Source organism: Cydia pomonella, chromosome 3 (genome assembly GCF_033807575.1).
Source record: "Cydia pomonella isolate Wapato2018A chromosome 3, ilCydPomo1, whole genome shotgun sequence".
Taxonomy (NCBI): Eukaryota; Metazoa; Arthropoda; class Insecta; order Lepidoptera; family Tortricidae; genus Cydia; species Cydia pomonella.
Genome location: NC_084705.1, coordinates 26,682,035 through 26,694,738, shown reverse-complemented (window position 1 = coordinate 26,694,738; position 12,704 = coordinate 26,682,035). Strand labels below are relative to the sequence as shown.

Sequence of the window (12,704 nt, the reverse complement as noted above, 5' to 3'; positions counted from 1 at the left end):
GCTGATGGTTGGATGGAATAATTGGATGATGGTTAATAATTACCTACTTAATAAGATTATTCTTACAAATACGAACTCGGTGAGGTTGCGTTATTAAGCGCGTCACAGACGGAGCGATATGTTAATAGGTAGGATACGGATAGACGGATAGGTAGGATCTATACCGTAAGATACGGACAGACACCGATAGGTATCTTATAGTATAGCTAAGCACAACACACGCCAATGATACAGTTGAATTGTGAGAGAGACGAAATGTACCAAAATACATATATCATAATATACCGAGCTATAATATCGCAAGGTATATTTATGATGTCTTGCTGAAAGATATCGTAAGATACCAAAATATATATTATAGCTTCTTGTGTGGACTCTGTCAAATGGCACATAAAATATATCGTAGGATGTCTATAAGATATCTTTTGGTATATTATCGATCCGTCTGTGATGGGCTTTAAATAGCAGAGTTATTGTGGCCACGTTTGGGAAGGTCCATGCCCGTCCAGGCCATACCCTTGGGCCTTGATGGCCTGCACAGGCTGTTGGAAACAAGGCAGTCGTTCGGCGCCGCCCGTCTTATAGTGACGTACCCTTTAGGCGCGCTCGTGATGGCCTGCACAGTTCGTGGGATACGAGGCAGTCGATTAGCACTGCCAGTCTAATAGTGACGTACCCTTGGGTGCACTCTTGATGGCCTGCACGGCGAGCGCGAGGGGGGCGCGAGCGACGTCCTGCGCGTTGACGGACACGAGGCGGTCGCCCGGCGCCAGGCGGCCGTCCGCCGCCGCCGCGCCGCCCGCCACCACCGACCGCACCACGATCACCGAGCTGCCGGGCTCCGACGGGTCCTGGGGCACAACAATAAATACCCAGTTAATACAAGTGTTAAGGGACTGTTTCAATCTAATATCTTAGCCTTAAATGTTTTCCTTAGAATCTTTTATAAGCGTTCGAGTCGAGTGTAAGATGATAAACGCTAGTTATACGATAGTTAGATAGCTAAGACAATAAACGATATTGTTTATCTCATAATTATGACGATGGCCATTTTTTGTTAATTGAGCAGAAACGTCTAAAATACTGGATATAATCTTTGACCCTCTTTTTGCATTATTTTGTAACCGCTATCATTGAGCCTCAGCAAGGTCAAATATAAAAAATCCAAGCCTCCGTTTTTATTTCTGGTCGGTCCCTCCCAATTCTCTAACTAATTGATACTAATTCTAACGGCGCTAAGAACTTGCTGTCTGATGTACCATCAGAAGAATTCACCAAATACTCCAGAATGGAGAAGCCAAGCCCCCATTCTTTCTCCTGAAGTTAAATGTACTCCACGCGGTCGCTTTACATCACTAGACCACTTAACGACTCTAAAGATCGTGAGCGGTTGCAGTCCAACATCAGGACTTTCCAAATAGTCAAGTACGGAGAAGCTAAACCCCCGTTCTTCCTTCTGCAGTCGAAAGTATTGCACGCGATCGCTAGCTCCACCTCGCTAGACCACTCAACGGTTCTAACGACGCAAGCGGTTATGAATCAACACCAGCACTTACCAAATAGTCAAGTATGGAGAAGCCAAGCCCCCGTTCTTCCTTCTGCAGTTGAATGTATTCTACGCGGTCGCTCCACATCGCTAGACCACTCAGCGGCTCTAGTGAACGGGAACGGTTGCGGTCCAGTTCTTCCGTACAGAACTCTGGAATGAAGGAAGTTTAATTTAAATTTAGTTTAATACCATTGACCTTGACAAAAATCTTGAAATAGAGAGGGCCATACTCATACTCTATACAAAACAAATTTAGAAATGAGGTGTACATAAATCGATCTTTAATTTACGAGAGGGTCATGATAACCCTTTAATGGTGACCAAATAAATCAAACTATCGATTTAGTGAAGCTTGCAAGAAAACATATGCTAGATGAGGGCAGCATGGGACTGATTGTAGCGGTTGTGGAGGGAGCGCTATTCTGCAGCTGATGAAATCCATTATAGTTAAAGTATATACATTTCACTACTGTTCACTGTCCTTACCGTCATGATCGTGCCCCGTAGACATGATAGTGTTAGTGCTACATAACGAAGCTACTGAACTCTCCGACTTTGCTTTGATGAGTCGTTGCGGAGGCGTCAACAGGTCTTGAAGACTGCCGCCGAGGGTCTTGCTCTGAAACCATAAGTATGCGTTTTAGTTTAGCTTTATTTTGTAATACATAAAAATATAAGGACAAGATTTGTTGAATATAGTAACAGCTACTTTTAATAGGAAGTTTCGAAATCTCCGGAACATGTCGCGCGAGTAACTATAAATACGTGAGTTAAACCATAAAATTAGCTTGATGAAGTCTTAATATATTTTATACTTATCACTTAATAAAGTCGAAATAAACAAAATATGATATATGTCACATTTCAACACTTTCGAACTAAACGTGTTGCTCTCATATTATGAAGTTTATCACGTGATAAACCACGTGGTTATAGCGACCATAATACGTAGATATTCTGAAAAACCGGATTTTAAATTCTTTTTTAGAAAAATTTGCATCGAAGACTAGTTTAGAGTTTTGTACAGATATTGGCTTCCTAAGATGCCAGTGAGCTTCGAACGGCTAATTTACTTACCCTAGCAAAACTGCCCTCAGTCTTCTCTTTGTTTTCGTAATCCCGCTTCCTCACACAGACCAGCACAACCGGCGACGTCACCGCGCGTAACCGTGTCACCACCTCAACGTGATGCGCGCCTAGTACCCGCCACTCGTTTACCTCAAAATTAAAGATTGGCTTGAGTATGAATGATTCATAACTAAAAACCATTGGTGGAAATGTGTCTCCTGACGAAGTAAGGCCTTTAAAAATCAACGTGTCTTTATCAGTCAGTTTACTGTAATTTTTATTAGATTTTCGGCGGTTTAATTTGCTTATCTTCTTGAGAGAACTTATCCTTATCAGATAAATAAACCAGGATAAAATTCATCTTAATTCAGCAACCAGCCTAAATGAAACTGTAACCTCGAGGTCCGTAATAACTTCTTGTAATTCCCAGCTACAAAAACGAGCTCAAAATTCTTGACACAAGTTGGTTTTGGAAAGCTTGTGGAAACACCAGGAAGATCATACGCTTTTCTACAAATTTAGTCTTGCTGGCATTTAATAAATAAACAAAAAAGATTTACCTCCAGCAACTCGTCTCCAACTTTATACAATCCTAATCTCGCCACAGGGCCATTCGGGGCTATGGCCCTGATGTAGTGTCTCGCTTGCACCTCCTTGCCACCCACCACTCTCACGGTGCCCTCAAGTGAAATGCCCAACCCGCTATCCTTCTCTTTGATTATTGTTCCAACCTGAAAGTAAAATGTTGATAACTTAATAAGGACCTTTAAGCCAAAAACCTGCTTTGCTTCTGGAACGTCTAAAACAGCTTATTCCCGGAGATGTTGTATTGATACTATTAGAAGTATTAGAACAATTTTAATTATTTTCAGATAATATTTTAATTTGTTTTTATGTCAAGTAGAAACACTACTTTATAAATTATAAACTGAGATAAATGTCATATAATAAGAAAAAGTGACCAATAATTTGTTAATGTGGAGGATTAACAAATTATTCTAGATATTGCGCTTTTAACGTTGTAGAAGTAGATATATCTTCTCTTCATAATTCCAGTTTAGAAGTGCTCCGTGGATACTCTACCTACACAATACCTTTTCGGATCCTGACTTGGAGAACACGTCGACCACGGATGTGGAGCAGTACAACAATACATCCTTTATTTGAGGAACTAGCCTGTGTGGAACGAAATATATAACAAGAACAGCAGATGGCAGAAAAACTTACAATGATATCGTACTTGTGCTTGTCACCCTGGCCAATCTCGTTTAACCTGCTGTATACCCCGCCATTTGTTCTGGATGCGTCGCGCCTCGCGATCGTCCCATTATCTCGTCCGATCATAATCTCGGCATCAACTGACGGCGATTGAGAAGATGACAATAATCGTAGTTGTCAACAAATTATCGAACTTACAATGATATCGTACTCATGCTGCCGCCCCGGCCAGTCCTGCTCGTTCTGCAGTATGTCCCGCCACTTGTCCTGTATCCGACGCGCCTCCCGCTCGGCGGTCTCGTCGTCTCGTCCGATCACGATCTCGGCGTCGTCCGACGGCGATTGGGGTGACGGCGGGTGCCCTGGGGCTTCCGAGTCTGGCTCGATTTCTATCACTGTTGATTCGTCGTACTGTAAAAAGGAAAATTATTAGTTATCATGGCTATCAGAGCACGAAATTTAATATGCTCTGTTGTTTTTAGACACTGTAAAATAGCTATTTTAGTTAGCATCTAATACGGCCAATGTGGCCAAATATATTAGTACATACACATGACAGAACGAACTTGTTGTATCCCACGTCAATAAGTAGTGTAAAAAAAAACAGGGTAACAGAATTCTGAAGCTGCAATTTGCTAAGAGACAGATTGGATTGAGCTTGCTGTGATTACTTGGTAGGTACAGTCGCCATCAAATATATCGGAGCGGTCAAGGAGCTCACAAACATCTGAACACGCGTCTAGTGTCAACGCGTTAGAGTGCGTTTTCAGATATTTTTGAGCACCTCGGCCGCGCCGATATATCTGACGGCGACTGTTTATCATGATTATCAATAAGATACTCACCACACTAAAACTATACTTGGCAAGGGAGGTGACAGACGGGCTGGGAGGAGCGAGAGGCGACCTCCTTCCATCCTGGGCCGCTAGGGCTTTCTGTAGCTTCTCAAACCCCGCCCCGCGAAGATACCTGAAAATAAAGGCCAAAATGCAGGTGAACATCTATGTACATTCACGTTGCAGTTAAGCTTCTAATTGTTTTGGGATAGGATAGGTATCTTGGTAATTTTATGGAAAATATTACACTAAGTTTTTTTAGTTACTTATTTTTCATCTTATTTCAAGCCAGCATCACGAGCTCTTTCAATCCTAATAATTATGAGGCAAGTGTCCCAAAATTTTTATTTCCATTTCGTTGCCGATTTTCAAAGACTTTGTATGACAATAACGGAATGCAAGGAACGAAAATTTTATGAAAATTTCGGGACACTTTTTTCTTAGGATCGAAAGAGCTCATGATTAGAAATACCTAACATAAAAATTATTAATTTCAAAAAAACGAGTAGTATACAATATAAATATAATGGCCCACAAGAAAATATGACATATATGATATGAGAAATGTATTCTTGCATGCAACATTACACGTCAATCAGTGCTGATGAAGACCAGCTAATAGTATGTGAAAATGTACCTTAAAGCTTTCAACCGCACCACCGGCCCTTTGGCATCTCGCAACAACGCCACTGCCCGATGGTTGGACACTCCGTGGAGAGACACACCATCAACCTGCAATAAAACAACATTAAAATTAGCAAATCCCATAAGACATACCTAAATCAAAATAAGGACGCCTTGTACGAAGATTTTCTTACTTTGACCCGCCTGTTCATATCTCTATCGAACGCATAATAATAATTGCTATAATTATGATTATAATTGATATAATTATAACCGCTGTCCCGCCCGTGATGCCGGCGGTCAATGATAACTTGAATGACACTGTGCGAGCGGGTCCTTACTTTATGAATAGAATAAGATCTTCAGTATTTTTTCCCCACACCAATTGGTAAAGGCCCGCTTGATTGTTCAAAACCTAGAGAAAGTTGCATTTTATCCACATGTGGGGCAAAGTAATCAGTTGCAAGTTTTGAGTTATTTACTTATGTTAGCTAGTAGAATAGACTTTTAATTAAAGTTTTTGAATGATATTTCATTTGGATTTAATTAGATTTTTGGTATTTCATAGTTAGTAGTTCCTCGCGTTGGTGTGTTTTTTTTTTGTGTTTCACTCGGAGGGAAAGTTTGCTTAAGCCTCGGGCCTTGAAACCCTCGCAACGGTCAAGATTCGTCGTGGTTCAATTTTGGAATCTTTCGCTTGCTCGGGTATCAATATTAGCACTAACGGTTAAACAACAACTTTGCCCCTTGCAAAACAAATAACTATTTTTCCTGATCTGCATACTATTATTATTCTTTTCATAAAAAAGTCATCTGTTTTAAAATTTCATACTTACCAACCCTAACAGTGAAATCAGCGATTCTGGAGAAATGCAAGTTAATGCAAATGAATACAAGTAAAACCTGTAAAACTTTGTGAAACATCGACCTACAGTCAAGTCCACTGGAAATGCTAATTTATGATAATGTTCTACGTAAGTCTGAACTGGCGCTGTATTCCGATTGCTAACCGAGAGGTTATCCAAGTGCCGGTATTCGTGAGATTTCTTAATTATGCATAGATTGTAAAAGTTTAGGGGCAAACTCAGGCGACTTTAATAACAGCCCTGATGAACCTAGCATGGCCAGCAAAAAGTAATAGAAACTACTCCTGTCATGTACAGTCAGCGTCAAATACTTCGTAGCAGTCAAAGTAGCCAAATAGTTCGGTACACCATATATTTAGTATGGTGTACCGAACTATTTGGCCACTTTGACTGCTACGAAGTATTTGACGCTGACTGTACAGAGCTAAAATAAAAACACTATAACAATACACGTACGAGTAGACACGACTGTTGGTCGGCAAAGATGCAGCCAAAAATATTATAAATCCTTATTCTAGACCTTTCTAGACGTACTTTCGGCCATTTGGGAGCTGGTAGACGACTGTTCTGAACCTACATATAAATTCCTATCTGTTGCCACCAGTCTCATCTTTGTATCAGATGACGTAAATTTCACTTTTTTTTGTAACCGAATGTGGTATTTCTTTTTGTGCTTTCAGCCAATCCTATTTTTTTCCTTTTTTTTTCAAACTTAGCATCACTTTTATGAACGTATGCCATGGGGCCATGGGGCTTATCCTTGTATCAGATAATGTAACAGATCATACGGTCCCCGCCCGTACTAAATGTAAAGTAAACCCCAAATGGATTAACAATTAAAGTCCGTAACCGTACGTCACTGTTTAGGAAATTTGTGCACATAGCATGATGAGTCCTAATTACCTGCATGCTTATTTATGTATGACACATAACTGTAATAAGTATATGAAAAATAAATACGTTTGACGTGGTCGGTACGGGCGGCCGCCAGAACAAACGAGCGCTCAAATATTGCTGGTACGGACAACATAACAACGCATTGTCCGGAAGTATTACAGAGTTCCATGGACGAGTAATGTAAGGAAAGGAGCCGTAACTATATAAGTTGAATAGGTAATGTAGAATATAAATATTGTTAGTGGGTTTTCGAAATTTATAAGCGCCTTCTACTGGATCAGTTTTTAAGTAACTGGAATTTGGAGATTGACAATGATACTTCCATAAATCTAAAAGCAATCCCACACCCATGCAACAAACTGACTAGGAGGTTATTCAAATAGTAATATCTTGTTATCGTAACCGTTTGATAACAAGAAACTACTATCTGTATAGGACTCCCGATCTAAAATGCTGTGGGCGGACTTTCGCACGAGGACACTATAGGGTCTATTCGAACTCCTAATTATAAACGCAATTTAACATACATCTCGCGTATACCTACTAATATTTTGGGATAAATTGGATTCCCTGCGACAGATGTTATAACATTAAAAAAATAAATTACATTATTTATCAACAGACATAGGAATCCTTGGGGCAAAATTGTTTGACAAGTATGTTCCTGTATCGATAAACTCAACTATCAGATAAATAAAATTATAAAATTGTCTTGTCTTGTCTTAAAAACTAAGAAGAGTATATTGAGTTGTTATTTAATTATTTTTTTACTCTTAATAAAAACATATTTTTACAAGAAAACCCTTGAGTGATCACTAGTATATAGAACTAGCATCATACAGCTAAATTTTCTAGTACAAAGAGGTACACGTACACTAAGTGCCCAACTCATGTACCCACGTCGCTGTATAGAAATTAAGTGGATATTTTTGTAAGGGCACCGGCTGTACAACCACTTAGACGAAGAAACGTAAAAAAAACTATGGGAAATTGCGCTCTTGAGCTGCCAGCAAAACAGTTTAGTTAACTTACTCAACAGGCCGCTTTCGAAATGTTTTTCCAACCGTACCTTGTTGGAGTAGCTCCATTGTGGAAACTGCATTTGCAGGGCTGCATAATTATGAATTGTTGACGAGCTCATGCGAAAACTTTGGAGTTTGTAACACAATATGCCTTTGATACGAAACTACGTTTATAAGGCTAACTTTTATTAATTAGACTTGAAAAACGTATTTGAGTCTGCTGCGGCTACCTATCGATTAAGGGAGGTGCGATAAAAAAGATGTATAGTAGTCAACGCTATAATGCCCAAAGCCAAATAGCACTACCTCAAAACAAAATTCATTATTAACTTACGGCCTGATTCGAAAAATGATTAAGACACGTTTAAGATCTTTAAGAGATCGATAACTAAAAAACATGTCAAAATTGATGTTTTTTCGATTCCACTGTGATCCCAATAAGATCCATCTACGATATTTCTAACGTCAAAGTGACATTGGTTGCCCGAACCGAGCTGCTTCTCTCAGTTATACGACATACAAACTTATGTAAACCAAAACTTATCGTTATCGTATCTCATTCTTCGAATCGGGCCGTTATACTTTAGTTTCTATAGCTGATAATTCCATTTTCAAAATCATTTGTTATTGAGATAGCGCTATTTGGCTTAGGATGGCAGTATATTACATTTGATCATATTTTTCGTGGTATAAAATAGTTATAGGTACATGTTAATATTTGGTTAATTTTAAATACTTTTTTGCGAAAATATTTACACAGTTTACTCTGTAATTCATTGTGTTATTGCATGTAATCCTGATGTTAAATTTTCCTTGTAATATCCCTCTCTCATCCTGTCAAATAATTAGTTTTAATTTACTACCTAGTGCGATAAATTTGCTGACTATAGAATGCTCTGGAATGGAAGCTTTGTGTATTCTGCATTATACTGTCTCCTGCATGGGTTTTCAGACGACGCCATTTTCATAAGGTTTCACTTATCTGACCTAATAAATTCACAAGGGCCACGCTTTATGGGTTGTGCTACTGTAATGTCTAATAATGTAGGTATGGAGTTAACTATGTTTCTTTGTCAAATTCCATACAGTCGAATTGGGATATCCTGTAACGATGGTTGTGTATATGTTATAAATAAATAAAAATGTTTGTGGGGTACGTAGGGACGCCCGGCCTCTGTTTCACCACCCTGACAATTATCCCCTGATAATGACAACCGTACATTGTGGCTACATCATTACTGATTAGGTACTTATCCACTTAGAAATGTACACATAATTATCGATGTCAGGTGACAAAGTCTGTGAAATAGAAGCCTGCAATCGAAATGATTTCTATAAAGTGAAACTGTAAGGTGTACACATAGACTAAACCATTCACTGCTAGCGCGTGTTACGCGCTATAAGCGTACAAAACAAAAAAACTAAACGATAACACGGGAAAAACGAGAGAACCCATATGACGGTTTTAAATGGGTACAATATTTCAAATATATATATATATATATTTTATCTCTCTGTACTGATTTTCTTTTCCGCACCAATTGTAAGTTTCTGTTTGGCCCAATGGTTGACTGGTAGAAAATGCCTTAAGGCATTAAGTCCGCCATTCATACTTTTTTTGTATTGTGCAATAAAGGTTAAATAAATAAATAAATAAATAACCCGCCTAGCGGGTCGCTGGCAGTGAATGTGTTAAAATTTTGAACCATTTGAAGATGAAACAAAATAATATCTTGGTAGGTTTCAACTCTTACCGAATTTTGACCAAAATATTAAATTAAACCGAGCCAGCGAAAGTCAAATAAAACTTTGTTCTGAACGAGATCATAATCATACAGGACTATTGATCCCGCGGTTAACCAGGTCCAATGTTAACTACATCCAATATCAACAACTCTCCAACTCAAACTCAACTCTAAACTTCACCTCACAGTAGTTGTTACTGTTTGAAGACTTTGAAGAGAACTCGACAGATACTCTTTCATTGCTCACGACCTCTCCTTACATTTAAATAACACTGAAATAAAATTTTATGGAAACTGACGACTGAACTGTCCGTAGCCCATAATCAGATCCAATGCTTATAATATGTCAAGAGATCGGTTCACGTCGGTCACGATCCTTATGGCCTCTTCAAACGTCAATTATAATCGTATGAGATTTGCAATACGTTGCTTTTACATAGCCAGCAATTATCTAAAAAGCATGCCATGCCACTCGAAGACTGCTGTCGTGGTTGCCATGTCACTCGAAGCCTTTACTTGCTATGCGTGGCGGGTCAATAAAAACATGGTAACATAGCTATTTAGTTTTACGACGGTAGGTTTGCATTGTAAGCACACTCGGGGGCAATCCTCGAGATAACGAAGCTTATCACAGTATGTAGGTCAATGGCTCTATCCCTTAGCTGAACCAGGGTTTATTGGCTTTGTAAGTCTGCATTCTGGGACTTATGCATAAGAAATAAGGTTCAAATCGATTTAAACGGTTTAGAATTGACAGGACCCTGGTTAGCTACTTTCGTTATCCAGTCAACAACGTCCAAGGAAATATGTAATATTATATAATTTTACTAACCTCAGTTCATCCGCATACAAGGTGTATCAAAAATAGTGGGGATCCGTTTAAGGGCATATTTGATATCGTGCTCTGATTAGGAAAACGTACAAGATGTTTTTTTTTACACGACATTTTTTTTTGCCTATGTGTGGCGGACTGGCCGATTTGCTATTGAAAAATATTTTTTCACCACACCAACTAGTAAAGGCCCTCTTGATTGTTCAAAAACGAATGAGAAAGTTATATTTTATCCACATGTGGGGCAAAGTAATCAGAGGCAAATTTTGAGTTGTTTCTTTATGTTAGCTAGTAGAATTGACTTTTAAATGATGATTTAATGATTATTTTTTATTCCGTTCATTTGGATTTGATTTCATTTGAATTTTTTTGATATTTCATAGTTAGTAGTTTCCTCGTGTTGGTGTTTCACTCGGAGGCAAAGTTTGTTTAACCCTCGTGCATTGAAACCCTCGCGACGCTCAATATTCTACTTCTCGAACCACTCGCTACGCTCATGGTTCAATTTTGGAACCATTCGCTTGCTCGGGTATCAATATTAGCACGAGCGGTTAAACAACAACTTTGCCCCCTTGTAAAACAAATAACTATTTCTTCGCGTATTTTTTTTATCTTTTACTTTTTCCTGATCAAAAAGCGATACTGAATATGCCCTTGAACGGATCGCCACTATTACACTACATTACATTATTTACACTTTGTAAAAATCGTTACAAACTTTTTCAAAAATTCTCAATCCCGATGGGATTGGATAAAAAAAATACAATTCATGGAGCTCTCATCTTAAAAGCGGAAAACACATAATTATAGTTTATCTCAACCAAAACCTTAAAAGATTAAACTTTGCTCATTCGAAAAAAAAACACGAAAATATATCTAATTTTCATTTATTTTTACAAGCTTTACATTAACTTGTACATACCTATGTATGTATTACAAGCTTTATAATAATATTAACTTGCAATGTACGGTCAACCAATTTGATTCCTAGGCCACTATAGAACCATGTCATAATGACTTCTACGACAGTGCTTATTGAGTGATGCATGTCATGTATAGACTAGTTAAAGCGACAAGGTTCTATAGTGGCCTAGGATTCAAATTGGTTGACTGTACCTATGTATGTACGGGTCAAATCTTGCAATTTAAATTTAACCAACTCCCCGACTTCTAATGAAGCTGAAAATTTGCATACATATGTAATTCGGGTGACAATGCAATATTATGGTACTATCGAGCTGATCTGATGGTGGAGACAGGAGGTGGCCATAGGAAATCTATGACAAAACAACGCAACCTAATTGTGTTTGAAGTTTTTAGAATTGTCTCGATGAGTATTAGTTGCCTGTGGAGAAAAGTACAGTCAGCAAAAGCTTGTACCAAAAATGAATTTTTTTCCAAAAACTTATTATTAAGTACAAGCTTTTTATTAACTTGCAATGTATGTACGAGTCAAATCATGCAAGTTAAATTTGACCCACTTCCCGGTTACCGATGAAGATGAAAATTTGCATGCATATATAAGTCGGGTGACAATGCAATATTACGGTACCATAGAGCTGATCTGATGATGGAGACAGGAGGTGACCGTAGGAACTCTGTTACAAAACAAGGCAATCTAATTGTGTTTGGGATTTTTAGAAGTGTCTAGATGAATATTGGTTGCCTGTAGAAAGAAAAGTACAGTCAGCGATAAAAGCTTGTACCAAAAATGTAATTTTTGCCAATAACGTATTAGATGCATATCGTTGCCCTGCATACCAACAGTGCAAATTTAGTATTAAATAGCTAGTAACATAGCCGAGGGATGTGAGTAATAAAAGTAGCTATATTTTAAGGGTAATTGGGATAAAAGAAGAAAACCGAGCGACGGCCATATCTTCCGTCGCACATTTCGCGGATTTACGTACCCTCTCAAGGGTCAACATCTTAATATCTGCCCGATCGTAAAGTTCCTGTATATTTTTGACAGTAGTAACATTAAACTAATAAATAGGTAGGATCGGTTCTTTATGTTGCTTCAGATGCCCGAAGGGCAAACTGTCCA

At 38.5% G+C, this 12,704-nt stretch overlaps 1 protein-coding gene across 2 annotated transcripts in view; it reads right to left on the bottom strand.

Moving 5' to 3' along the window:
* The window catches only part of LOC133516432 (uncharacterized), a 211,959-nt gene that overhangs the window by 142,809 nt on the left and 56,446 nt on the right, over positions 1-12,704 (bottom strand). For both annotated transcript variants that reach the window (XM_061849366.1, XM_061849367.1), the window contains 8 exons: positions 5,309-5,403; positions 4,681-4,804; positions 4,034-4,246; positions 3,178-3,348; positions 2,627-2,767; positions 2,036-2,168; positions 1,557-1,699; positions 677-851 (listed from right to left, as the gene is read on the bottom strand). In XM_061849366.1, coding sequence (XP_061705350.1) covers positions 677-851; positions 1,557-1,699; positions 2,036-2,168; positions 2,627-2,767; positions 3,178-3,348; positions 4,034-4,246; positions 4,681-4,804; positions 5,309-5,403 — 1,195 coding nt within the window. The remainder of the gene's footprint in view (positions 1-676; positions 852-1,556; positions 1,700-2,035; positions 2,169-2,626; positions 2,768-3,177; positions 3,349-4,033; positions 4,247-4,680; positions 4,805-5,308; positions 5,404-12,704) is intronic.